Source organism: Podarcis cretensis (genome assembly GCF_951804945.1).
Source record: "Podarcis cretensis genome assembly, chromosome: 10".
Taxonomy (NCBI): domain Eukaryota; kingdom Metazoa; phylum Chordata; class Lepidosauria; order Squamata; family Lacertidae; genus Podarcis; species Podarcis cretensis.
In genome coordinates, this window is record NC_137179.1 from 58,654,151 (window position 1) to 58,681,366 (window position 27,216).

Sequence of the window (27,216 nt, forward strand, 5' to 3'; positions counted from 1 at the left end):
AACTTTGGTTAGGAACAGAACTCTCAGCCTTTTGCCAGTTTAGCAAAATCTTGCCAGAGGCAGCATCCTTGCTTCTTCCAGAAACAGGGGAGAAATCCAACCCGTTCGCATCTCCAAATGATGTATTTATCCAACCAAAAAATTCATACTTCTTTGTTTTTTAGCAAAAATAAATTTTAAAAGCCACTTAGAGACCTAAATGACGTGAAAAGCGGGGTATATTATTAATAAGTAAAAATTTATATTATCAGGGGACATGGCAAAAATGCAGAAATTAGGCAAAAATGCATACCAAAAAGTATGTATGGGGGGCATACAAAAAGCCATACTTTAAATATAATACAAACTCAACGTGTAAACTGAACTTAAGATTTGAAAAATGAGAAACACAAAGGAGCTGAAATTGGCAGATCAACCTGTCCATGCTTCTTCCACTTTTGGGATAAGGTTATGAAATCCAGCCCCTTCTGGGATTTGTAAATTCTAGAACTAGGCAAAGGAAACTTTGCAAATTCTAGAAGGTATCTGGATATGACTGGATTTCATAAGGAAGGATAGGGGATGTAAACATCTCGTAAGAAGGCAAATTCCATACTTCTCCCCCTCTATTTTGAGGGGGGGGCGGAAATACACTACCGCTGTGTGTATGTAACAAAATAATGAAGGCAAGGATGATTTACAGCAGTGGAATGTGGTGCTGAGATGATGAGTGGAATCAGGGTGAGTAAGAGGTGGAGAAAGTCATCTGAGAATGACAGTCGAAGGCCTTGCATAAAGAGAGGAGTGAATGGATAGGAAGGAGAGAGGAGAAAAGACTGGTGGGTCAGGATAACTGCTGAAGAGGGTAGTCAGTGTGCTTTGTTTTATCAGGGATGGGGGACCCATGGCCCGCCAGGTGTTGCTGGACTCCAACTCCCATCAGCCCCATCCAGAATGGCCAAAGATCAGGGATGATGGGAGCTGTAGTTCAGCTACACCTGCATGCTTTGCATCCCTGGGCAAAGATGTTAAATAGAAGCATTATTTATTATTTTACATGCAGCAATGCCTTGTTCTGTGTTTTCCCCCCTATATACATAAAATGGGGGATTCTAGGAAGCCATTTCTCATCACATATGCTGGTTTGGGCTTTTTGAAAGCAGAGTCCTACTTGTCTCTGCAATTCAGTAGATGATGGTAGTAGGGCATTTGTGGGGAGGTTATAAGCAGTCTGGCCTCTGTGGGAGAGTGACCCCAGTGATCTTTAGGGGCCAGGGCCTTGAACAGGAACCGGGAACCTCAGTGAATATATGAATGTGCTTGTTGGCTAGCCAGTCCTATAGTGGAATGGGAGATTTTAATAAACTGATTTTTATTTTTTAAAAAATAAAGGTGGGGAGGGGGAGGGACAGAAACTGCCTGCAGAGAAGAAAAAGAATTCTTCAGAAAAGAAGAAGGGGAAATAAAGGAACTGCATTATTGCAATCTCTTTCTGATAGCAAACAATTTATAAACCAACATTCAAATGATCATTATGTACCCAAGAGTGTAAAATTATTCCCAATAGATTTGCGGGTTGAAAACTGACTGATGATCCCTGTTCTAAAGCAGATTCTGGAATTGCTGTTTGACTTGCTTCTTGGTTCAGGTCTGTGGCAACTCTTGAGTACCGTTGCTTATTTTAGGGTTCCAGTATTCTTAACATTAAGGGACGTGGGTGGTGCTGTGGGTTAAACCACAGAGCCTAGGGCTTGCCGATCAGAAGGTCAGCGGTTCGAATCCCCGCAACAGGGTGAGCTCCCGTTGCTCTGTCCCAGCTCCTGCCAACCTAGCAGTTCAAAAGCACAAAGTGCAAGTAGATAAATAGGTACCGCTCCAGCAGGAAGGTAAATGTCATTTCCATGCACTACCTGTAAAGCGAGATGAGCGCCACAACCCCAGAGTTGTCCGTGACTGAACCTAACAGTCAGTGGTCCCTTTATCTTTACCTATTCTTAACATTGTGTCATAGGAGAATGTCACCAAGTGAAACTAACTGCACCACCATTTCAGGAAAAGCTTCACCTGCTATACTTCTGTCTGCCACACAGGTGGTTTTGCAAGCGGTGAAGACAACAAACATTCTCAGTCTTCATTTTCCCTTTTAAACCAAATGGCATCAGTGGCCTGTCTGATGAGGTAGTAATAAGGATAATTATTTTGCTGTTCTTGTTTTTTAAAAACAAAAACAGTGTTTGCGTATTAAAGTACAATATATTATTACAGGAGGCCAGGTGACCACTGGGTGGCAGGCAGGCATGCTTACAAAATTCTCCCCATCCAAATTTCTTTCTGGTTTCTGGGTTTCTGAATCATCTGGTCTAGTTTGCAAGCCCCACCAATGCCTAAGGAAGCTGCCATCTTCTATTTTTATTTTCAGGCTCCATGGAGGCCACTTCAAATGCTCAGCCTGCAACAATTTTAATTTCTTTCTGTTGGTTCTTTAATCTTCTTAATTCTCACCCCACCTACCACCTGTGCATATTGCTAAAACAGTGAAAAGGGGTGCTCATCCATTGGATTGCTTGTGCAGATCAGTAAGAAAGACAGAAAAGCGAGGCGGACAAATGAAAGGAAAATAAAGCTTCAGCAAACTATGCCCGTTCCGGAATTAATTTTAGAAAATGCCCATGTTAAATCAGAGGAAAGGATGAGCAAATCCATGAGAGAACAGGGTGGAACCAAGGTAATCCACTCATCATTTGATGGGCACGTTCAATTGCAGAGACAAAATCTGGAGCAACAGTCTACACCTTCCTCACAACACTGTTGACATCTTGCTGTGGGCTTAGAAAACACACACACACACACACACACAGAGTGAAATCAGTCTTGATCTGTTCATGTGCTGGGCTTTTCTCTGGCTTTCCTCTGCCCTCCCTGCATTTTGTGAAACCAGCCAGACTATTGATGAAGAGGTTAGGTAAGATATATTTGTGGATTCCATATTTACGGAATGGGTGGCTTCATCATCTCTTTCCCATCTCCTATCTTAGCTTTCTAGTTACTCCTAATGGCCAGGTTTAGCTCTTTGGCACCTTACAATCATGATGAGATCTTATTAGGTGAAGAAATAATGATACTCCAAACCAAAACTGTGATCAGTCTTGCAGGCAGGGATGTACACACAAGCATGGTCCTCAGTGTCTTCATGGTTCACTGAGGTCTCCCGTTTCACCCATTCTGCTTTCCCTAACTGTGCTAATTTACCATCATCAAGTGAGAAACTGACAACTCCTTGCTTCCCCTATCACAGCAGCATCTGACAATTCAAGAACCAGAAAGCCTGCAATGCTGGCAAACTGCTTTTGGTCTAGCTGATTGGATTGACAGGGGCTACCTGACCCCTTACGAACAATAAAAAGGAGCACAACATGATATTTCATTTCTCCTGTCTTCTCGTTTGTAACAGCTGTCAGCAATATTTTGGGGGGTGGAAGGGGTGGGCTTAGTCTTCTTATCTGTCTGCAATAAAACTGCTTAGCACTACCTCAGCTTTGGATGGAATACTAACGATGAGATAATGTACAAAAGATCTCTCAGTTGCTTAATACCAGTCATTAAGAAGTATGAGTCAGAGCTGTTCACAAATTCATCTGCTATTTTGTTCTGAGCCGTGCGCCACTATTGCCAATAACAGAAGTGTTTCGTGTAAAACTCGTCTTCTCATCCCAACGATATGTATAATTCAATTTTGGCAAAAGGCTGGTCTTAGCAAATCTCTTTAGCAACCAAATAGAACTGTAATTATGGCTTCTAAATGGCAGTGGTGTAGCATGGGTTGCTAGTGCCTGGGGCAAGGGTTAGGGTTCCTGTGGTTCCTGTCAGGGCTGGGCAGCAGTGATGGAGGTGGGGAAGGGTCTTCCCAGCAGTGAGAGAAAAGCTGGGGATGGGAGACCAGTGGTGGCCATTTATTTTATTGTTATTGTTTAGTTCATGAAATTTTTACACTACTTGATTGGTTTAAAAAACACACCCTCAAAGCAGTTTATTTTTCTTTTGAAATTTTGCACACACCCCCAAAATTTTGCACCTGGGGAAACAGCCCCTCTACTCCTCCCACACACACACCATATACTTTGTGATACTTTGCACACAAACCCGCCCAACCTGCCCAAAAGTTGCTACTTGAATTGTTGTGCTCCAATCACAATTACATAACACTGAAAATTCCATCGGGTGAAGCTTCTATTATTGCCAGGGAGCTAGAGTGCTGGGGAGAGTAGCATCTGCAGAATTTCTTCTTATTGTGCAGTTTTATAAAGGACAGGTGAAGAAAAAAGCTGGCAAGTCTACTTGCACAACAGAGCCAAAGGGGTTTTCAGTATATCAGTTTCTTTTGTCAGTATGCTACATACCATGCAGGGTTAACACCCACCAGCATCACCATTTTCAAGGCAATTCTCTTGTGCAAATTCCATTTCTCTATTGACGTTGCCAAACAAATCACTCCCGTTAATAGCAGATGAAAATCTTTGAAATAAGCAGATGCCACCTAAAAGCAAAATTCATTTTGTTTAGCTAAATGTGTGCTATTTAGCTACCATGATTCCATCTCAGGAAAATAATGAGCTGTACAATTTGTGGAGGAAAATCGAAACAAATGAAACCACCTAGATGTATAAAGAGAAACAACAGGGACTTCAATCCTCACGATTGCTCTTGAAACCAGGAGTTGCTGTTACTAGAGGAATAAAATTAAACTAAAATTAAACATGGGGTGTCTTTCGGGGGGGGGGCATAGACAGCACCATGCTGAGGAACACCTGGATTCTAGCACCATCTCTCTGTCCCAGCAGCAAATCCAAAATATGGAGTTCAACCACCTCCTCGTATTCTCCAGCTTTGCCCAGTCAAGATGTCTACAAATCTGGTGCAACAGTTGGACTTGGATGGGCCTAATGGGAGTTGGTGGAAGGCATGGGAGACGGGAACCAGCCTGGTGATGGGCCATAAGAAACTCAGAAGAATGAGAAGGCAATGAAACCAATTTCTCCAGTGAAGAAAGGGTTCTGCAAAGGAGCAGGCCGTATCCATAAAGGGAGTGGTAGCCAGTGCTTGGAAGAAAGTTGGAAAAGCTGAACTTTTGTCCCAGATTGTATCAGGTTTCAGGGCAAATGGGATGTGAAATTTCAGGTTTCATTACTGTTGTCTCCTGTGTTTCAAAGTGGTAGCAAGAGGCATAGTGGTTGTGATTCCCTATCTGTACTTCTAGACAGCACCAGTCTCCCCAGCCCACCAGAATGGGCTCAGTAGGGATGCTTTGAGTGTGTCCCAGGCCTCAGGGCATTAGGATTTGTATAAATTCACCATTAAAGAAAGCAAATAAAGCAATCAAATGGTTTGATGTTTGGGCTACCAAATATATAGGCAGTTGGAGTAGTGGAAGGGAAAGGAATGGAACAACAACAACAACAACAACAGGAAATTTACCTGTTTGGAAGCCATAATTCCGAACAATGGGAACATTAAAGCAGGAAGTAACGCTGAAACGGCCAGGGGTAATGCTTCTGTGAGCCAAAAGATGGCCACCACAAATAACGTGTAGGCACATTCTGCTTCCTAGAATTGAAAAGAGAAAATAGAATGAAAGAAAATCAGATTCAGATTTCTGTAGTACAACATGAGCAATCAGACAGAAAACATTATAACCCCTGACTGGAAAGGACGATAAGATATAATGGGGAGACTCTCCTCTTCAACTAGAATCCAGCGATTTCCCAAGTCACATTCACAATGTTGCTGATATAGCAGAAACTTCTGTTCTCTGAGTCATGTTCCAAGAAGGATCACCTGAAGAACGAAATAATAGCTATCTGCCATGGCCCTTTGCTTTCAACTTCTAAATATTATGTTTTATTTATTTATTCGTTGTTTTCCACAAACTGTCAATGGAACAGACATTTGAGGGGAGGCACTGCGTTGCAAAGGGGCTGCATCTCAATGAAAGAGCAGGGTGCTTTGAATGAATAAGGTTCCAGTTTCGATGGCGGAGACCGCCAGTTAAAAGGACAAGGTAGCGAAAGACCTCTGCTTGAAATCAGAGTAGACAATACTGAACTAAGATAGAGCAACGGAATAAAGTTGATTCCTTTGTTGGCCTCATGTGAGGTGGAAGACTGTGCTTTGTCCAAAGAGTCTTGGCGCTTTGTCAAAAGCTATATATCCATTTCCACTCTTCTTCCACCCAACTTTTATGGCCAAAAAAATGTTACTTCAGATTCCTCTGGAGGAACATGGTGGGAAACACAACACCTGCCACCTACCTGAATACCTCAGAACAATAATAGCGAGAAACGGGGATCGTTTCTCTGTGAGGAGACTGGCGATTCCGCTGGTGGGTGAATGTCACAATATTTTGTGAATACACTCATGCGTAGCCTTATTTTGAATTAGCAATATTTTCACCCAAAATGAGACATCTACATTTAACTTTAAAATGATATGAAAAGATGTTAGGACATCCCTATTCTCATCAGAGAAATTTTGGGATGTCCCTCTTTTCATCAGAAAAATGTTGGAGGGTATGTTTCCAGTCCAGTTGCTGGTACAGCTGATACATCTGGAAAAATAATTATTTCCTCCTTTCCCTCTGATGACAGCCCTTTAGAATAGGAATTTTCTACTGAGATTCAGGGACATTGGAACTCAATGTTCCCATGCTCAGAATTTCATCTGGTGAAAGCCACATCCATGCCAGGTATGAGTTTTCCATTAACATATGTATTTCATTAATACCAAATCAGCACATCAATATGAAAGTTACTGATCCTGAACCATCTGTACTCATTTATTTAAGGTGGGGTGTGGAGGACAACCATACAGACTGTCATAGCCATCTCTGAATTAGCGGGACATTTCCCCACATTTTGCCTCAAGATATTTAAATGAAATGCAGAAGCCAACACAGAGTTAAATGCAAAATTGATTTTGATCATCTGCCGGGGTGGGCGGGGGGGGGGCAGAATCTGGGAATGTGGATTGTTACAGGCCAAGGCTTTCAAAAAAAGGAAAGGAAAGAAAAGGAAGTCAAGATATTTATTGACTGAAATTGAGTCTTGGCCAAACTACGCATCACGCTGTGCTTAACGTGCAGTGTTTAGTTAAGTTTTGGTTGATTAAATAACAGGCATGGGGGAAGGTGATTCCACTGTAAACACTTATTTCTTCACTCTTCACCCAGAAAGGAAATTCCCCACAATAATCACTTAGAATGGAAGGCAAGAGGTGGAGAAGGCACCAAATTTTGGCATCGTACAGGGGGCCACTGAAATCTGAAAGCTTGCCACTGTACACAGAAGCCCATCTGAGTTCCTTATGTGTGGGGAGTTTGGTGACACCCTCTGGGAACATTTCCCTCAGGCTTCAGTCCACACGTGGTGGGCAGATTTTCATTCCATTTGTGGCAGGAGAGTAAAGAGATAAGCCTTTGGTTGCCATGGTCCAAGGGCCTCTCTACCTAGCCCTCAGCACTCTTTCCAGGCCACACTCTTCACAAATAACACAAAGCGTTATTTGTTGGGCTGAAATGGGCCCTTGGACTTGGGTCATGGCTCTTGCTTGCCTAGTTGGAGGAAATGGTGTGTAAGTTTCTGTAGAAACTAGCCGATTATAAGGCAAAATTACATTCCTTGTTCCATACCCTCCAACATTTCTCTGGTGAAAATAGGGACATATCCTGGGCTTCTGACTCTGCCCACCACAGGGATGTGGCCCTGGGAAGGTTACCCAGAAGGGAATGAACATCATTTCCCACCCCTAAACAGCAGCATTTTATTGTGTGGCTGTGTGGTCTGAGACTATTGCTACCCAAGCAATGCAGCAGGAAGAAGCTTGGGAAGGAGCCCTCAGGCTACGAAGAAGAAGAAGAAGAAGAAGAAGAAGAAGAAGAAGAAGAAGAGTAGTAGTAGTAGTAGTTTGGATTTGATATCCCACTTTATCACTACCCTAAGGTGTCTCAAAGTAGTTAACATTCTCCTTTCCCTTCCTCCCCCACAACAAACACTCTGTGAGGTGAGTGGGGTTGAGAGACTTCAAAGAAGTGTGACTGGCCCAAGGTCACCCAGCAGCTGCATGTGGAGGAGTGGAGACGCGAACCCGGTTCACCAGATTACGAGTCTACCACTCTTAACCACTACACCACACTGGCTCTCTCAAGGTCATGTAAGAAGGGTCTGAGGTGCACCGTGGCAGAGCAGCTTTCAAGAGGAGGAATAAAAAGCCACACTATTTCAGCCAACTTGCTGTGCTGCTGACACATAATCATTGCAGACTGTTTTCCCATTTGATTGCTCAACAGAAGTTTCAGACAAAACATCCAGCCAGCACATATATGGCAGGGACAATTTCAGGTTGGGTTTATTTTTACTCAAGCACTGGGGATGCTTAAGCCCTACTGTGCTGGATTCATCACAATCTTAAGAACTCCTTAGGGATGCGATTACCTCCCCCAGACATGCTGTGCTCTTATCAAGAATGTATAGCCTCCATGACTTGTCACAGGAAATATTTTGAGGGGCAAACTGTCTTTGTGTATTCCAAATCACTCCTTCTCTCCCCCATCTATTGCATCCGTTTCATTGGAGAAATCCCTCATTTGCATTGTAGAGCAAAGAAGATAGATAGATGATAGATAGATAGATGATAGATAGATAGATAGATAGATAGATAGATAGATAGATAGATGATAGATAGATAGATGATAGATAGATAGATAGATAGATAGATAGATAGATAGATAGATAGATAGATGATAGATAGATGATAGATAGATAGATAGATGATAGATAGATAGATAGATGATAGATAGATAGATAGATATAGATAGATAGATGATAGATAGATGATAGATAGATGATAGATAGATAGATAGATAGATAGATAGATAGATAGAGATAGATGATAGATAGATAGATAGATAGATAGATAGATAGATAGATAGATATAGATAGTTGATAGATATAGATAGATAGATAGATAGATAGATAGATAGATAGATGATAGATAGATAGATTAGATAGATAGATAGATAGATAGATAGATGATAGATAGATAGATGATAGATTGATAGATAGATAGATAGATAGATAGATAGATAATAGATAGATAGATGATGATGATAGATAGATAGATAGATAGATAGATAGATAGATAGATAGATGATAGATAGATATAGATAGTTGATAGATGATAGATAGATAGATAGATAGATAGATGATAGAACACATCAATTTCTCCACATACCTCAGTAATTGAAACATTATTAGGACCAACCATAATTGTCATATAATATTGATCAAGCTTTTCCCAGTACCTTTCAACAGGCTTGATGTTACGCAAAGCAGTGGTGCAGAAGGGAGGAGTAAGAAAGAAACAACAACAACAAAAATGCAGATGGTAAACATCTTTAAATGATGAACGTTTGATATTAAGATATATCTGCTATAGCTCTCTCTCTCTCTTAAGTAAAGGTTAATAAAAATGCCTCTTTGTATGGTTGAAAAGTGCCCTTTTCAGTTCATTCCAATCTAGTGAAAATTATTTTGAAGAAGCTTTGACGTGTGGAAAACTTGCCATATCTTTAATCTTGCTCTTCTCTGCATCTTTCTGACTGTGAAACATTCTGAGTTGTTATTTTACTGATGCGGCAGGTGGAAAGAGGCCCAACGGATCCGTCCGATATCAGAGTGCATGGAATGTCTATAACTTCCTCACATTTACAACCTGCATCAACTCTCTGATTGTCATAAAAAAGTAATTCTGTGGACCATTGATGATCCATAATGAACCTTCCGGTGGTCCACAGAACCACAGCAGAAATAATGGAGGAAAATTCTCAAGATCTTTTCGAACTTCTGGTGCAGCTTGAGTCTATGTGCAGGGCAGAAGCAAAGAAGATGCATTGCTATATAGTGTAAAAAAATTGCTAGGTGTATGCACACTCCACATCACAGGTACGTTTGTTGATGAGATACGACAGTTTGGGCCAATTCATTGGCCTTGAATCTTGATTGTGACAAACACAAGGGTAGCCAGCTTCATCACAACTCCAGCAGCCCTAGCCAGCATTTTCAGTCGTCAGGGATAATGAAGAGTAGCATTCCAACAACACCTGAAAGGTACCACATTGGCCATCCTTGCACAAATATCTCAAATAATAATAATTATTATTAATAATAATTTATTATTTATACCCCACCCATCTGGCTGGGCTTCCCCAGCCACTCTGGGCGGCTTCCAAAAAAAAAAAATTAAAATACTGTAATGCATCAAACATTAAAAGCTTCCCTAAACAGGGCTGCCTTCAGATGTCTTCTAAAAGTCTGGTAGTTGTTGTTTGACATCTGGTGGGAGGGCATTCCACAGGGAGGGCGCCACTACTGAGAAGGCCCTCTGCCTGGTTCCTTGTAACTTGGCTTCTCGCAGTGAGGGAACTGTCAGAAAGCCCTTGCTGCTGGACCTCAGTGTCCGGGTAGAATGATGGGGGTAGAGACGCTCCTTCAGATATACTGGACTGAGGCAGTTTAGGGCTTTAAAGTGAGGGAACTGCCAGAAGGCCCTTGCTTCTGGACCTCAGTGTCCGGGTAGAACGATGGGGGTAGAGATGCTCCTTCAGATATACTGGACTGAGGCTGTTTAGGGCTTTAAAGGTCAACACCAACACTTTGAATTGTGCTCGGAAACGTACTGGGAGCCAATGCAGATCTCTCAGGACCGGTGTTATATGGTCTCGGTGGCTGCTCCCAGTCACCAGTCTAGCTGCCGCATTCTGGATTAGTTGTAGTTTCTGGGTCACCTTCAAAGGTAGCCCCACGTAGAGCGTATTGCAGTAGTCCAAGCGGGAGATAACCAGAGCATGCACCACTCTGGCGAGACAGTCCGCTGGCAGATAGGGTCTCAGCCTACGTACCAGATGGAGCTGGTAAACAGCTGCCCTGGACACAGATTTGACCTGTGCCTCCATGGACAGCTGTGAGTCCAAAATGACTCCCAGGCTGTGCACCTGGTCCTTCAGGGGCACAGTTACCCCATTCAGGACCAGGGAATCCTCCACACCTGCCCACAAATGTCAGGGTCCTGTCTGACTAGGACCTTGGGGAGACTTCATCAGAGGAAGAGGCATGGAATCCCACAGAGAACCCCCAGCTGGCAACCTGAAAGAACCTGCTCTTGTCCTATGACAAGTCAAAGAAGCTGGTCTCATAAACCTCTCACCTGGCCCCCAACAACCTCTCTGATCACCATTTGCACTCTACCTTGCCCCCACTATTTCTTGCTGTTCACCAGCTGGACCTCAAGAGCAGAAGCAGCAACAGGCCTGGTGGGTAGTGCAGAGTCAGTGTAGAACCATTCATGTTGCCAAGAGATGTTATCACCAAAGATCTCCTGAAGAAGAAGGGTCTACTTGGGAGAAGTCATAGAACAAGGATGGGGAACCTGTGGCCCTCCAGATGTATCTGGACTACAACCACTCATGGTATCCACTGATATTGTAAACTCCAGCTCCCATCAGTTTCATGGCTAATGGTCAGAGATGTTGGAAGTTGCTGTCAAAACATGTGGAGGGCATCACAGTGGCTAGTCCTGCTCTGCAGTTTAAGAGATTACTGCGTGTTTCCAACTTCAGACTTTGGAAACCTCAAAAGTTCATTGATTTAAACCCAGTTTATATGTAGGCCTTCTTCATTTACACCAGGCTTTCCCAAACTTGGGTCTCCAGCTGTTTTTGGACTAAAATTCCCATCATCCCTGACCACTAGTCTTGCTAGCTAGGAGTGATGGGAGTTGTAGTCCAAAAACAGCTGGAGACCTACGTTTGGGAAACTATGATTTACACCCACAGTCACCTGGGAGCTTCTTCTTCAAGCTGGGTTCATAATTGGTTGTGGTCTGCAGCCTCATGGCTTACAACATTTTCTATCTGATCATCGCCCTTCTAATGATGTATCTTTCCAATCCAGTCATCACATCACCTGGCTTCCAAGAGCTGTTTAACATCCTGGGAAACTGATTTCTCTGCAGCTGTGTGGCATGAGTGTGATGGAGCAATAGCTTGGGATGGACAGCTCTGCCTACTTTTTTATGTTCTGAGTCATCCGGAATAGATTTTGCCATGGAGTAATAACCATGGAAGACGTTATTACCCAGCTCGAGCTATCATTTAAGTCATAAGCCAACTGCAAGCAAGGCAAAGCCGAGACACATTATATACATATTAAAGGTTCTGTAGCCAGTCTCTCTTCACCATTTGAAGGATGCCTCAAAGGATCATATTGCACATATCCTATGGTAAAAACAAAATTAAAAAATCCTTCCAGTAGCACCTAAAAGACCAACTAAGTTAGTTCTTGGTATGAGCTTTCGTGTGCATGCACATGAAAGCTCATACCAAGAACTAACTTAGTTGGTCTTTAAGGTGCTACTGGAAGGAATTTTTTTATTTTGTTTTGACTATGGCAGACCAACACGGCTACCTATCTGTAACATATCCTATGGTAGTGGGAAGTTTAGCACCAGGATTAGTCATTAAAATAACTGGTTGAGCAGAGTTAGTTCTCTGTGCCTGAAACTATATTATCCATCTCTTAGGCAGGGCTACGTTTCAACAAGGCTGTAAACAAGAGAAATTTATTCACCTCTAACTTTTATTGCTTGTGATTTATTTCATCAAATCTTTTCATATTCAACCGCATTCTCACACAGTTACATAGCCAAAGAAGAAAAAGGAGAACACAGAAAGCCCATCTGTGAACTTATCTCAAATCTTGTCCTAGATGTGAAGTCAAAGTCAGCTATAGCCATGCTGTGAGATGCTGGAGTCTCACAGGTTTCAAAATCATTCCCTTTCCTTTGTAATCATTCACACATAATTCTAGAGAGTGGCCAAACAGCGACCAGCCCTGAAATCTGCTACACACTTTCGTGTGTTGAGTTGTAAGGCAACGACACTGGGATTCTATGAACCATAACTTTGCTGTACTGTAAAGTAATGCTAAGGGAGAATTTGCCTGAACGTCATCCATTTTACAAATCTCCTCATTCATTTCCCCTGCGCTCTGCCACAATCAGAAACAGAGTGGGGAAAACTTTCCAATGGACAAGAATGGGCAGTGTTCTGCTCATGGTAAGCCCCTTTAATAGAAACTCGCTCTCTGGCTCTCTCTGTTCCTCCATCACATGGTGCAAGGATTAGAATATCCATCCCTTTTCTCCTATTGCATTCCTGGTTGTCCTCCATGACTTGGGAGGTGACCATCTGTAGCAGGGTGCTTGCGCTACTTGTGTAGGTTCCCCTGTGCATTTAAGAACCCCGATTTTCATTCGCCATGTTGTACGTAAATACCTGCCAATTTCCATCTTTTGGGTAACCTAAAAAGACCCAAACGTTTTAACTCCAGCCTAGGTGTGGCTGCCATTTGTAAGCTTCCATGCTTAGCCTGTCAACAGCATCTAAGTCATATTTTCTTTCGACTTAAGATGATTTCAATCAGTGGCTGGAGACACAAACAACGAAACAACACCAGTTTTCCCCAAATATAGAATTGGATTCTCTGCTTCACACAGATTTAGATGTGCATTATCATGTCAAAGCAGGGTGTGTGATGATTTTCGAGGTATGCTGGTCTGTGTATAGATCAGCATGCGTGCTGCTGGAAAACTATCACATGCCTTTAAAAATAAATAATCAGTGATATTGCTTTCCAGTGGTGTGTATCTTAGTGCCAGACAATACATATCACATACTGATGCTGGAGGACATGTATCTATCTATAAGTGGTGTGAGCTACAACAGAGGATGGAATCAATTGCATGTCATAGGTTCACCTTTGAATCTGCATAGATTCTATTATTCTCTGTTCTGAAAAGAAATACTTCCTTTGAACATGTCCTTGAATGAGGACAAGAAACCACACAATAGTAACAAGAGTTTTGTTTCCTCCCTAAATGAGGGGCGGGGAGCGGGGGGGGGGATACAATTCTGTGTATTTGTAGGCAGAGTAGCTCCGTGAAAGTACACTGACATCAAAATTGGCATCATTTCTGAAGAAGATGAAAGGCGGCAGATCCATTGAAATCAACGAGAGTTTTGCCTTTGCCTTTTGTGGAGTCAATACTTCACCCATTAATACCATTAACTTCTGACATATGTCTTGATGAGGCAGCAAGATAAAAGGCCATGTTTCTCCGGTGACAAAGAAATAATGAATTTCTGCTCACTTCGGCCTTCTGTGATCAACACGAAGGCCTTTAATGTAAAATACTGAATTTACGTGCAAGTACAGGATCCTTTATTAAAACACACAAAAGATTCATGACTACTTGCTGTGTGGAAGCTGCCACGCACATTAATCTTAATCTGTTGGCAGCACAACTGTCATGTGCCCCTCACAATTTTTTAAACTGGTATGACACCGGTTTAAATGTATAATGCAGAGCAATGGAGCAAATGATAGCAAGAACGTAACTGATTATCAGCCTATCAATTATTTCCTTCCATTCAGCTGGAAATGTTGACATTCCCTCTCTTGTTCCAGTTCTCCAAATACTGCAGCAAGTAACTGTCATTACTGAAATTATATCTCCCATAAAGCTAGCCACAGATTCTCCCTCTCAAATTAAAAAGGCAATTAAAAGATAGATCTTCTTGACACCTTGTTCATATCTATAATGACAAAGCACACTAAAGCTATACTCCTGACAGTGCCCAGGGTTTGGTACGGAAGTGAAATGTTTAAAATATTTAAAACTGTCTGGGTGACAGCCTATCCATTTTATCTGCTAAGAACACACCAGGAAGACTTTGCGGAAGATTCTCTGTGATTTTTTTAATCACTTTCAATCTGTATCGCGCAGCAGAGTTTTGTGAAGAGACCAATCTGAAGGAAAAAAATAACTGAGAGGAAGATGAAACATTTCAGTGAGGCTTTGGAAACATAAAGATGTAGGGCAGCAGTTATTATTCACTTACTTTGGTTCTGATGACGAGAGGCAATGGGAGAAGCAGGAGGGGAGTGAAGAAGATGAGGAGAAAACGTCGGTAGACTAAGAGTGTTTTGATGACCTTCATTGCGGTGGGCTGCAGGCTCTTCTTTTCTGTGGAAACCATAAACCAAAAGGGAAAAGAGAGATCGAACCTTAAGTAGAAGTGTCTGATTAATATTTCTCCAAACTATCACCTTTAGCCTTTGCAACAGAGCCTTCAGTCAAGCCAAGTTAAAAATAAATATAGCTCTTGATTGTTTTAGTGTCTTACCATTAGATAAGAGGTGCCTTTCCCGGTGAAGATATGAAATACTTTCTATCTTGACTGCACTCTTTTTTATTCTTCCGTTATACCAGAAGGAGATCTAGGAACCCACCCAGGTCCTGTTGAGAAGCCTTCTTCTTCACCCTGCCCTTTCATGAAGCCTGAAGACAAGCTGGGTGGGGCGTGTGTTCTCTGAGTCCTGAGACTTCGTGAGGGGGTTGTTCAAGTTTCAAAGCTACTTTGGTTAAATTCAGAAGTACAGTGGAAAGTGAACTGAAATGTAAATGTTCAGAACTCTTGCTTCGTACTCTGATAACACCATACCGGTGTTCCTCCTTACTTGTGAGCAGTGAGAAAGGGATAATTTAAGCACAGTGTTCTTGGATGCCTCTGAACCACAACTGTGTTGTGACCTGTGCCGGAGTGCAGTCACAGCACCTCTCAGGTGGGCGCCATTACAGGCCAGAGCTCCTCCTGCCCGCTTCTTGCCTTTATGTACTTCTGAGAAGCGCAAAATGAACATTCCAAGTCAAAACAGAAACTGGCCGGTGTGTGCGATTCTGAACTTTTTTTATCTATGAAAAATAATAATGTGGCAGTCTTTAGCTGCTTCCCATGTCTATATGTGTTTTCTCACCCTGCTGCCTGTTGACAGTTCCCATTTTTAACTGTAGCCTGGGGAGTGCAGAGTTCAGCTGTCTGAGTAATGTATGAAGCATGCTATGATGGCAGAAATGCTGAGTCAATCAAAATATCCCCATGATGTGCAGGAATCGTCTTGCTATGATGAAAGCATAGGACTGGCATCAGCACCCAGGGCCTCCTGGAGGTGCAGCCCCATTATTCTGCCCTCTTCCTGCAGCTGAATTGAGTCACCATTTCCCACAACACGCTCAACCTCTTAGGAGTTGCCAGGAAATCAAATGGTGGCTAAACCCAGGTACCCAACACTGCTTGTCACTGCAGCCAGGAATGTTCCTGCTCACCACAGCCAAATGACAGAAGAGGAAGAGAGGGACACATTGCTCAAGACCCCCTCAGACCTGGAGCCAGCCTATGAAACTGCACCCGCTAACCCAGGGTTTCCCAGACTTGGGTCTCCAGCTGTTTTTGGACTACAACTCCCATCATCCCTAGCTTCCAGGATCCATGGTCAGGAGTGATGGGAGCTGTAGTCCACAAACAACTGGAGACCCAAGTTTGGGAAACCCTGGGCTAATCTGTGGTCCTCCAGATGTTGTTGTACTCAGCCAGTATGGCCAATGGTCAGAGATGATGAGAGTCATACTTTAGGGACTCAGACAACACAAACTTGTGGCATGGGCCCCTTCCACACATATACAGTTGTACCTCGGGTTACATATGCTTCAGGTTACATACGCTTCAGGTTACAGAATCCGCTAACTCAGAAATAGTGCTTCAGGTTAAGAACTTTGCTTCAGGATGAGAACAGAAATTGTGCTCCAGTGGCGTGGCAGCAGCAGGAGGCCCCATTAGCTAAAGTGGTGCTTCAGGTTAAGAACAGTTTCAAGTTAAGTTCGGACCTCTGGAACGAATTAAGTACTTAACCCGAGGTACTACTGTATCACAATCCCATCCCAATGCAGAAATTCTCTGGAGTCATGAAAGGGAACTTTCTGTTCTAATTCTGAAATGACATTTTCTACATTTCTGAAACAACGCCATGGCATGCTCTGAGGGGTTTTTTCCTAAGATGCCCCAAGAAACACACACATGCACTCCATTGCACTTGACCCAGAAGGCCACAGCCCACTTCGTATTTATGCTTGATCCAGCCTGAAGAAGAGTCTGACAAAGTTTTTGGACTCCTTAATAAGGAGTGGGGAACATTTGGTCCTGCAGATGCTGCTGAACTATAACTCTCATCAGTCCCATGAAGCGTGCCCTCCGTACAATTAATTATTATATCGGGTTTCAATCCTTGACAGACTAAAGGCTGCTTCACGCTTTGCAGTTTTTAAATGTGGGAGTCACATAGATTTGTTGCATATGTATCTTGTTCGACAACTAGAAAAAGAAAAAGAAACTGTACAAACCATCCCTGGCAAGTACCCCAAACTAAAGGAGATGCCAGTCAGCTGATTTCAGTTTCCTCATCTTGCTAGTCCACTCTCCCCACCCTCAGTCATACATTGCAGAATCAGTTGTGCTTCAGTCATCAAACTTTGGATTGGCCTGCCAGCTGATCCAGATTTTAATTACCCTGCAAACATGCAACCTCACTGACCCACGACTATTTGCCAACCATAGCCGCTGATGTAATTTTCTTTTGTACTGCTGAACTTCTCGTGCTCCTCTGAAGAAAATGTACTGCAGTGAGTACAAAAAGCAGTGGGAAGTGAAAAAGTTAATTAATCTGATTAAGTGCCCATTTCAGCCAGGGTAGCCATTTCTTTGTGCTGAAGTAGTTTGCAGTGACCCAGACAAGTCTGAGGCTAATAGGATTAGCATCTTAACCTGACCAGTCCTGCTCAGGACAGATCGTACGAGTGGTCTTTCGGATGATTTCGGATTTCAACGTAAGAACATAAGTGCCCGGACACTGAGGTCCAGCGCCGAGGGCCTTCTGGCAGTTCCCTCGCTGTGAGAAGCCAAGTTACAGGGAACCAGGCAGAGGGCCTTCTCGGTATTGGCGCCCACCCTATGGAACGCCCTCCCACCAGATGTCAAAGAAATAAACAACTACCAGATTTTTAGAAGACATCTGAAGGCAGCCCTGTTTAGGGAAGCTTTTAATGTTTAATAGGTTATTGTATTTTAATATTCCGTTGGAAGCCGCCCAGAGTGGCTGGAGAAACCCAGCCAGATGGGTGGGGTATAAATAAATTATTATTATTATTATTATTATTATTATTATTATTATTACCTGCTGGATCAGGCCAATGGTCCTTCTAGTCCAGCATCCGGTTCTCACAGTGACTACATGAAACCCACATGCAGGACCTGAGCACAAGAGAACTCTCCCAACAACTGATATTCAGACACATACTGCCAACTCCCGTGATCTCCAGCCAGAAAGGTCATGGGCCAAGGATGTTGCAAGTTTTAGTCAAACAATATTGGGGGTGGACAGGTTCTTTTATCCTGCAGTGTATTAAGGGCTCTGAACGATGCCACGAGCATCAACCCAAAGTCCCTTCCTCATGTTGTACCATTCTGGGTGATTCTACGCTCACTGTTTTACACAGTCATGCAGTTCCTTCAGCATGTATCCAAGCCACAATGTTTTCACTGAATATATGGTGGGTCTACACTCATGGTTTTTAACGTTAAGGAGGGGTTAAGGAATGGTTTTGCTAATGTACATGGACACATGACGCCCTACTTTTTACATGCACAATGCGTTATTACCTTGCTTTTTTAGCGTTTAATGCTTAATAAATTTAATGCTTAATGACTGATATTTTAATGTATTTTTAATCTCCTGTTGGAAGCCACCCAGAATGGCTGGGGAAAGTAATACAGTGGTACCTCGGGTTACATACGCTTCAGGTTACACACTCCGCTAACCCAGAAATAGTGCTTCAGGTTAAGAACTTTGCTTCAGGATAAGAACAGAAATCCTGCTCTAGCGGCGCGGCAGCAGCTGGAGGCCCCATTAGCTAAAGTGGTGCTTCAGGTTAGGAACAGTTTCAGGTTAAGAATGGACCTCCGGAATGAATTAAGTACTTAACCCGAGGTACCACTGTAAATTGTTGTTGTTAATTGTTTTATGCAGCTATACAGTGGTACCTATGGTTGCGAACGGGATCTGTTCCGGAGCCCCATTCGCATCCTGAAGCGAAGGCAACCCGCATGTGCGCATGTGCAGGTCGCCGCATCTGCACATGCACATGATGTCATTTTGAGCGTCTGCGCATGCATGAGCAGTGAAACCCAGAAGTAACGCGTTCCTTGGAAACGCTCAACCTGAAGCATATTTAACCCGAGGTATGACTGTAACGGTGAAACACTGCTCATATGTCCCTATGCAGTGTTTTACCTTTCTTTACTGCATTCAAACTCTGACACCCCTCCTATGGTATTCGAGCAGGGAGGGAGGGAGGATTAAAATGTAACACCAGAGGGTGGAGCAGAGCAAACAGCGACCAGCAGCAGGGAAAGAAACAGTATTTTGGGAAATGGTGTGGCCAGGTATTACTTACCTTTGATGGGAGGGAAAAGGTAAAAAACGTTTTAATTAACCAGTATGCCCTGTGATGTTTTAGAACAACATATCTAATATTAGTCTAATAATGGGAATGACTACTCCCCACATTAAATGGGGGGAGGCCCTTTGCGTGGTCACACGCAGCCCCCTGGACCCTATGCAGTTCCCATTAGCACAGGCTTGGCTTCACCTTCCCCAGGTGGGATACCTGGAGGTCTCCGCCTACCTCAGTCAGTTGCCCAATCCCACCTGGGGAGGTGTTGCCAAGGTGATCAGGCCAGGTGGTGGGAGCGAGCACCCTGCCCACACTATAGGGGGAGGATCTTACCTGGGTACATTTGACGGGAGGGAAAAGGTAAAAAACCTTTTAATTAACAAGTATGCCCTGTGATGTTTTAGAACAACATATCTAATAATATTCTAATAATGGGAAATAACGTTAAACAGGTCAGCATAGATCCAGCCATTGCTGGCAGTATTTAAACGCCATTCCCTCAGTTTTGGTGAGAACCGAAAAACACCTACAGTCACTTTTCATGTTACGCTCTCCCAACCCACAGCTGTAATGAATTTACTTCCCCAAATTCTCTCTCTGCAAACCAGGATGTCAAACATTCGCCAGATGTTCTCTGCATCTTCAAACATTTGCAGGATATTCACTGAATTTTTCATAGCAATAGCACATCTGATGATATTTCAGTTTGTTGTTTGACTTTGATACTTGACAATATTTAACATCCCCTGATCATATTGTAGCGGGTGAAGCTGGCACTCCAAGTTTTACACGTTTGCTGTAAATCGATCCACTGCCAACACTTGCGTGGTAGTTTTGTCAAATTATCATCTACCCTTTTTCTGCTGGTGCAGCTAGCACTGAGCCACAAGAACATAGCCAGCAGGGTTAGTTGCCACTGCCTGCCTGTCTTCCCATGAATTTGTCTAATTCTTTTTAAAGTCATCCGGGTTGATAGCCATCACTAATAGTTATATTTGCCTGAATTGGTCACTTGATTACCAGATCTTTCATCTCTATGGATAAAGGCAAAAGTGTTTAAGATTCCTATCAAAATAAAATTAGTTATTCTATGTGAGAAATATTCAATGCAGCTCCTCCAAGGGACAATCCTGGATTTACAGAAGCCATCCCAGTTTCTGATTTGATCCCGGAATGTCCTGCTGGTCCTTAAAGTAAAGGTAAAGGGACCCCTGACCATTAGGTCCAGTCGTGGCCGACTCTGGGGTTGCGGCGCTCATCTCGCTTTATTGTCTGAGGGAGCAGGCATACAGCTTCTGGGTCATGGGGCCAGCATGACTAAGCTGCATCTGGCGAACCAGAGCAGCGCATGGAAACGCCATTTACCTTCCCGCCGGAGCGGTACCATTTATCCACTTGCACTTTGATGTGCTTTCAAACTGCTAGGTTGGCAGGAGCAGGGACTGAGCAACGGGAGCTCACCCCGTCGCGGGGATTCGAACCGCCAACCTTCTGATCAGCAAGTCCTAGGCTATGTGGTTTAACCCACAGTGCCACCCGCGAGTGCCTCTATTTTTGTCAGAGAAATGTTGGAGGGTATCCCTGTTTTCATTGAAGAAATGTCGGAGGGAAGGTCTCTATTTTCATTGGAGAAACACGGGAGGGTATGTCAACATTACTCCAGCATTGAACTTGAGTGGCCTGTGCCAGTCACTATGAGATGAAAGCCAGTGTCATACAAGGCACTACATACCAGGGAGAACCCTCAGTTATGAAGAAGTAGATAAAATTCAAGCCACCATAAGTGGCACAAGCACACATGCACAAGATAGAAAGTGACTGCTCTTGTAGAACTTTGGCTACCTGAAACCAGAGCAGATTCCGCAGCTCAGAGAATTATGGGGAAATCTTCCTCGCTGCCACCCAACCTCAAACACCCTTACAACATGGGGAACCCATTCCCTGCTTTGTGAGGTTATCTGAACCTGGGCACCAGGTCAAGCAGATATTCCTGCTCTCTTCCTGGCTCAGAGGAAACTCTTTGAATCCTTCCTTGTTCAGAGGTACACTGCAACACTTTGTTGCGTGTCTTACTGGTATCTTCTAATTAATGTGGGTGGTGGTTGTGCCATCGGCAGCAAACATGTCTTTTGCCCAAGGCTTCTGCCATGGTGATGTGGGATCTCCATGCAACATTTTAGCTCTTCCTATATTATCACTCATAGCTGTAACTCATAGTTTTGACTACCATCAGAATAACTGAAGAAGGTGGAAGAGAAAGCATTTTGCAATGAGAATTTCTGATCTATGTTTTCTTAGTCATGATAATAGATGCATGTGTTAAGTGATTATCTGCATCCCTCCAAAGGAAATATCTCTAGTGTGCTGGTTGAAAAATTATATACTCATGTATATAGAAATACACTAAAAGAATGGATTTGCTTAACTAAGTTACTTTGGGAAATCACACTTAATTCAGACATAAAGACAAGCCATGGTTTACTATTCCAAGAATGATTAGCAGCAAGGCTTGAGCTCAAATAATTCCTTCTTCCTCTTGCCCTTCCTTCATGTTTGAGTGATTAGTTCGCCTCCTAATTTGCCATTTAATCAGAATGCTGGGAACTGTGGTTTGTGCTAACCTTTGGTCACCCTCAAGCTAGGAGTCAAATCAGGATCAAACCATGGTTTGGAATCTGGTTTTGAAGGCAAACTATGGAAAAGTTAGTGGAAACCATAGTTTGTCACTTTGAACAAAATAGCAGTCTATGGTTTACCAGAAACAAGAACCAAGAGCTTCTAAACTCCTCGCCTTATGTTCAAAGAAAGACAGATTGGAAGGAGGAAGTGTTTGTTCTTGTAACAGTATTACTTTCCTTGTAACAATTTGTTGCTACATGGTTTGTTGTTGCATTAGTCACTATGAGTGCTAAACCTGTAATGTGCTTCGGGATGTGGGAATGAAAATCACAGCATATCATTCATAGAACATTTTCATTCCTAGGATAGGCCAACCCAAGCAGCCAACTAGAGCAGAATGTAGGAAAATAAAGAGATTGTTGCCTTCAAAATATTTTTTTAGAGGATCACAATTCTGTGGCTAGTATAAATTGTCAACAGGTAATGAAAATGTCTACACTAAACTATGCGCTTCCCCATCCCCCAGATTATAAAATGGTTTCTAAAGTTAGATTCCTATTAGCCTGGTGATATGAAAAATCTAATGGGCTGTCTGTACCAATTTGAGCTATTGTGCAAACAAGTTGGCACCAAAGAGGGGAAAAATCTTGCTTATGCAAAGCAGAGACTATAACCTAGATCACACTGCTCTTTTCTCTCTCCAGAGCTGTTTTACTTGCTGTCACAATGAATGAACTCAGCAATGTATTGTGTAACAGGTTTCTCTGTATAATTTTGATATAGCAGCATTAATTTTGGAGTGTCAAAACAGAATAGAAAATGAATGGGTTCCTTTTGCTATGGTTCAGTTCTTGGAAACCTAGAGAGGACTCTTTTATTAGATAGTAATTTGCAATCATGGGGAATGAAAACAAAGAATCTAAAGCAGGGGGTGTACAAAAAGCTTGTGCATGAAGATTTCAGGCATCTGCACCGAAATGCACAAACTTTTAGTGGCCTGGAAGTGCAGTGAAATTGTTCCTGGGTGAGCAGATAGACCTTCAGAGAATTCAGGGGAGATGGATTTGGACTGCAAGCCCTGTTCCTATTTCCAAGATATGAAACTGAGTCTTTTCAAATAAAACTGTACAAGCAATGAGAGATACTGATTTTTCTATAGTTCCTGAACTATACACAGGAACTTGCATGCATGTAGCTCTGCTGAGACTTTCAGGCGAATGATTGGGAGTCATTCCTGAGACATTCCTGGAATAGCATTCCCTATATCTCTGCACAATCTAGCGTTGTGCTTGCACATTAATGAAACTCACACTAGCTCAAGAGTAGCCTTGCACAATGCAGTTTCTCCCTCTGTAGAGATATACACAGAGATAGCTATAGGTTCATGGGCGACATCACAGAACAGACAGGGAATACCGGTTTTCTGGCTGACTTCCTGCTCATCTTCTTGAGCGAGTCATTAATAGGCTCAGCTTCCCCATGCTTTCAGAGGAATTATTTATACAGGTTCCTTGCACAGATAATTCCACTGAAATGGTGAGGAACCCTATGGTAATAATAGTAATGAGCCAAACTGAAGCCCAGATGCACAAATATATTTTTGCCTTCTACCTTTTGCTCTTAGAAGGTGCAAAGAGCCACATTCCATAGAATGGAAAACTTGTCTGAGCAAACTGGAATTTTATTGGCCTCTCTAAGTGCAGGTCTCCCTGTGAACCTCACCTCTTATAAAGGTTTCCTCATATTCTGTGACTGGTCTGTACTTCTAAACTGGCAGGATGACCCTAAATCACATGTGGAGGGGGGAAAAGTGCTTTAGCTTGCATTGGTTTATAGCAGTACAGACAGTTCACATTAAACATGGACAGGGTATGTGGACTAATTCATTTAATATACCTGAAACCCCTATCGTGGCATCCATGAACCCCATGTTTTATGTAGTTTTTCAATTTCATTGTTCTGTATGGGACAATGACAATAAATATATCGTATATTGTATACACATCAACTGCGGCCATTCTGGTGCCAAACATATTGGTCTGCTTCCTTTGGACCATATCAGCAAGGTTGGGGGTGGGATCGTGCTGTCTGGACAGTCCAAGACCTCCATACAAATTGCCCAGGCTTGTGCTCTGGAGAGGTCACTTTGGTGTTGCTAGCACAGTGGTTTGACTTCATTCCTGGAGGCGCACACCAGACAGATGCCACCAACAAGACTGAACTTGCCCCTAAGCAGGTATATCAGTTGCGGGAAACCTTTGGCTTTCAAGGTTTTGCTGAACAGCAATTCCCATCAGCCTCAGCAGGCACAGCCAACTGCCAGGGATGATGGGAGTTGTAGTTTGGCACCACCTGGAGAACCACACCTGAGGTATGTGAATTCAACCATATGTCAGGAGTGCTCTGATGGTGTTTCCTGCTTGGCAGGGGGTTGGACTCGATGGCCCTTGTGGTCTCTTCCAACTCTATGATTCTATGATTCTATGATTTATTGTGAAAGGTTTGGAAAGAAGCTGATCTGCTAGTTTTCCTTTTCAACTCACATGAGGCACCAGATTTACATATAAGCTAAACAAGCTATAGCTTAGGGCCCCACTGCCTTGGGGGCCCCCAGAAATGTAAAGAAAAAAACCTGGATGCACTTTGATAAAATACCGAATTTTTCGCCCTATAGGACGCACTTTTTCCCCTCCAAAAATGAAGGGGAAATCTGTGTGCGTCCTATGGGGCGAATACAGGCTTTCGCTGAAGCATGGAGAGCGAGAGGGGTCAGTGCGCACCGACCCCTCTCGCTCTCCAGGCTTCAGGAAGCTATCAGCAAGCCTGGGGAGCCCGCGGGAGTTCCCGCAGGGCTCCCTAGGCTGCGGATAGCAGCCTGCCGCCCAGCGTGCGGAGCGCCCTGAAGCAGGGAGCCCCGTGCACCGGGCAGACATCGGCCAGCCCCACAAGCTCGGGGGACAGCGGGGAGGCGCAGCACCGCCATACCGCTGTTCCCCAACCTGATTTGGTTTCCCCGACCTGGTTTTTTGGGGGGAAATAAAGGGGGGAAATTTTTCCTTTATTTCCCCCCCCCAAAAAAAAAAAACTAGGTGCATCCTATGGGATGGAGCATCCTATGGGACGAAAAATACAGTACATATTTTGTTATGTGTGAATGGCTTTAGATACCTATTAGGTACATAAATTACCATATAGTATACATTCAACACAAAAAACAGTGACAATTGGTTGTTTACAAGGACAGCTGGACATAGAAAGGGCCCCATTACCTTTAGTAGCTTAGGGCCTCATCAAACCTAAATCCGGCCCTGCTCACATGCGTCATAAGCGGTGGTTATGAGCTACAGATAGGTTGTCACTTCTGCCTCTGTTTTTAAAAGATGCAGCCAGAAGATTTAAAACAAGCACACACAGTCCATTTCAGGCTGGGTTAAAGTTGGCCAGATGGCAACTGCAGCTAGTTAGCCTCAGCTGGTTTGAATAGTAAATCATCCCACATGCAAAAATATTTGCATGGAGGGGAAGAGGCCCAAACAGATCTGATGAACGTGTTGGAAAGGAATCTTAAATCTTTGACTTGGCTTTTGGGGATTATGAGGCAATAATTCCTGGCATATGTGGCATCCCTCTCAAATCCCCCGAAAATCATCTAGGGCTATGGAAATAATAATAATAGAAGTCTCCCAGCCACCTCTTTCTCCCAGAACAGCTGGCCATAGATAAGTTACCACATGGCAGCTCTGCTGTCTGGGGCAAAAGTCTTAGGAGGTCAGATATGAGCTGTCATAGGGCTGGAAAGCCTTTTATGTTCCTCACCCCAACATAATTTGAGCAGGTCATCCATCTGGTGAGGTGAACAGTAATTCTGTGGCCTCATATATCTGAAACCACAAAAAAAAACTTTTCTACCAAGCCGTCTCAATATTTCTGCAGTGGTTTTTTAAAATATATATATATATATCGTCCCTTTTTATATCTTTGAAAACTGTAGTGATACATGGAAATATCCTCATGTTTGCTGTCTGAGCCTTTCAGAAACGCTGCTCTGATTTTCACTGAGGAAAGTTAACCTCTGCATGAACTGCACCACTTCAGACTGGGTATGTGTTCTCACATCTGGGTGCTTCTAGATGATAACAAATCCCCTCCATATGTAAAACTAGAGGAAAAAGGTTGTAGCCTAGCCGGACATGGGTGGTGCTGTGGTCTAAACCACTGCGCCTCTTGGGCTTGCCGATCAGAAGGTCAGTGGTTCAAATCCCTGTGATGGAGTAAGTTCCCATTGCTCTGTCCCAGCTCCTGGCAACCTAGCAGTTTGAAAGCATGCCAGTGCAAGTAGATAAACAGGTACCTCTGTGGCAGTAAGGCAAATGGCGTTTCCATGCGCTGCTCTGGTTTCGGTGTTCCGTTGCGCCAGAAGCGGCTTAGCCCTGCTGGCCACATGACCTGAAAAAACTGTCTGCGGATAAAATGCCGGCTCCCTCAGCCTGTAAAGCGAGATGAGCGCCACAACCCCACAGTCGTCTGTGACTGGACTTAACTGTCAGGGCTCCTTTACCTTTACCTTTACATATTATGTTTAGACATGCAGGGAGAATGCACTCAGTGTGACACATTCTGAGCTATTTCTGACAAAATAGTCCTAGCAAAATCAATACTGAAATGCTTAAAGTGGGACAATGCTTCCCACACCTCAAAGCCAGATTAACTCCTAGGTCACATTCACACCTTACATTTAAGACACTATGATAGCACTTTAAACAATCATGGCTTCCCCCAAAGAATTCTGGGAGCTGTAGTTTGTTAAAGGTGCTGAGAGTCGTTTGGAGGCCCCACTATTCCACTCACAGGGTGACAATTCCCCCTTGTTCCTCAGGCAGAGGTATTGACTGTTAAAATGGAAATTGTAGCTCTGTAATTCTCAATTTCTTTTGGGAATTATAGGGACAGAACTACCTAAATTGTATCGAAACTTATTCATGTATGCTACTACAGCAGCAAGAATGTTATTTGCCCCAAAATGGAAAGAAGCAGAAGTCCCAGCAAAGGAAGAATGGATACAAAAACTGATGCAATATGAAGAAATGGCAAAACTTACCAGAAGAATAAGAAATCAAGATAGCAAACTTTTTATAAAAGAATGGAAATGGTTTATTGAATATTTAC

At 43.2% G+C, this 27,216-nt stretch overlaps 1 protein-coding gene across 1 annotated transcript in view; it reads right to left on the minus strand.

The window, feature by feature from the left end:
- The window catches only part of SLC13A1 (solute carrier family 13 member 1), an 87,910-nt gene that overhangs the window by 35,437 nt on the left and 25,257 nt on the right, over window positions 1-27,216 (minus strand). Inside the window, exons 2-4 of the mRNA XM_079994230.1 lie at window positions 14,987-15,111; window positions 5,452-5,580; window positions 4,377-4,513 (exon numbers count right to left, since the gene is read on the minus strand). Of these exons, the coding sequence (XP_079850356.1) occupies window positions 4,377-4,513; window positions 5,452-5,580; window positions 14,987-15,085 (365 nt within the window). The 5' untranslated portion in view covers window positions 15,086-15,111. The remainder of the gene's footprint in view (window positions 1-4,376; window positions 4,514-5,451; window positions 5,581-14,986; window positions 15,112-27,216) is intronic.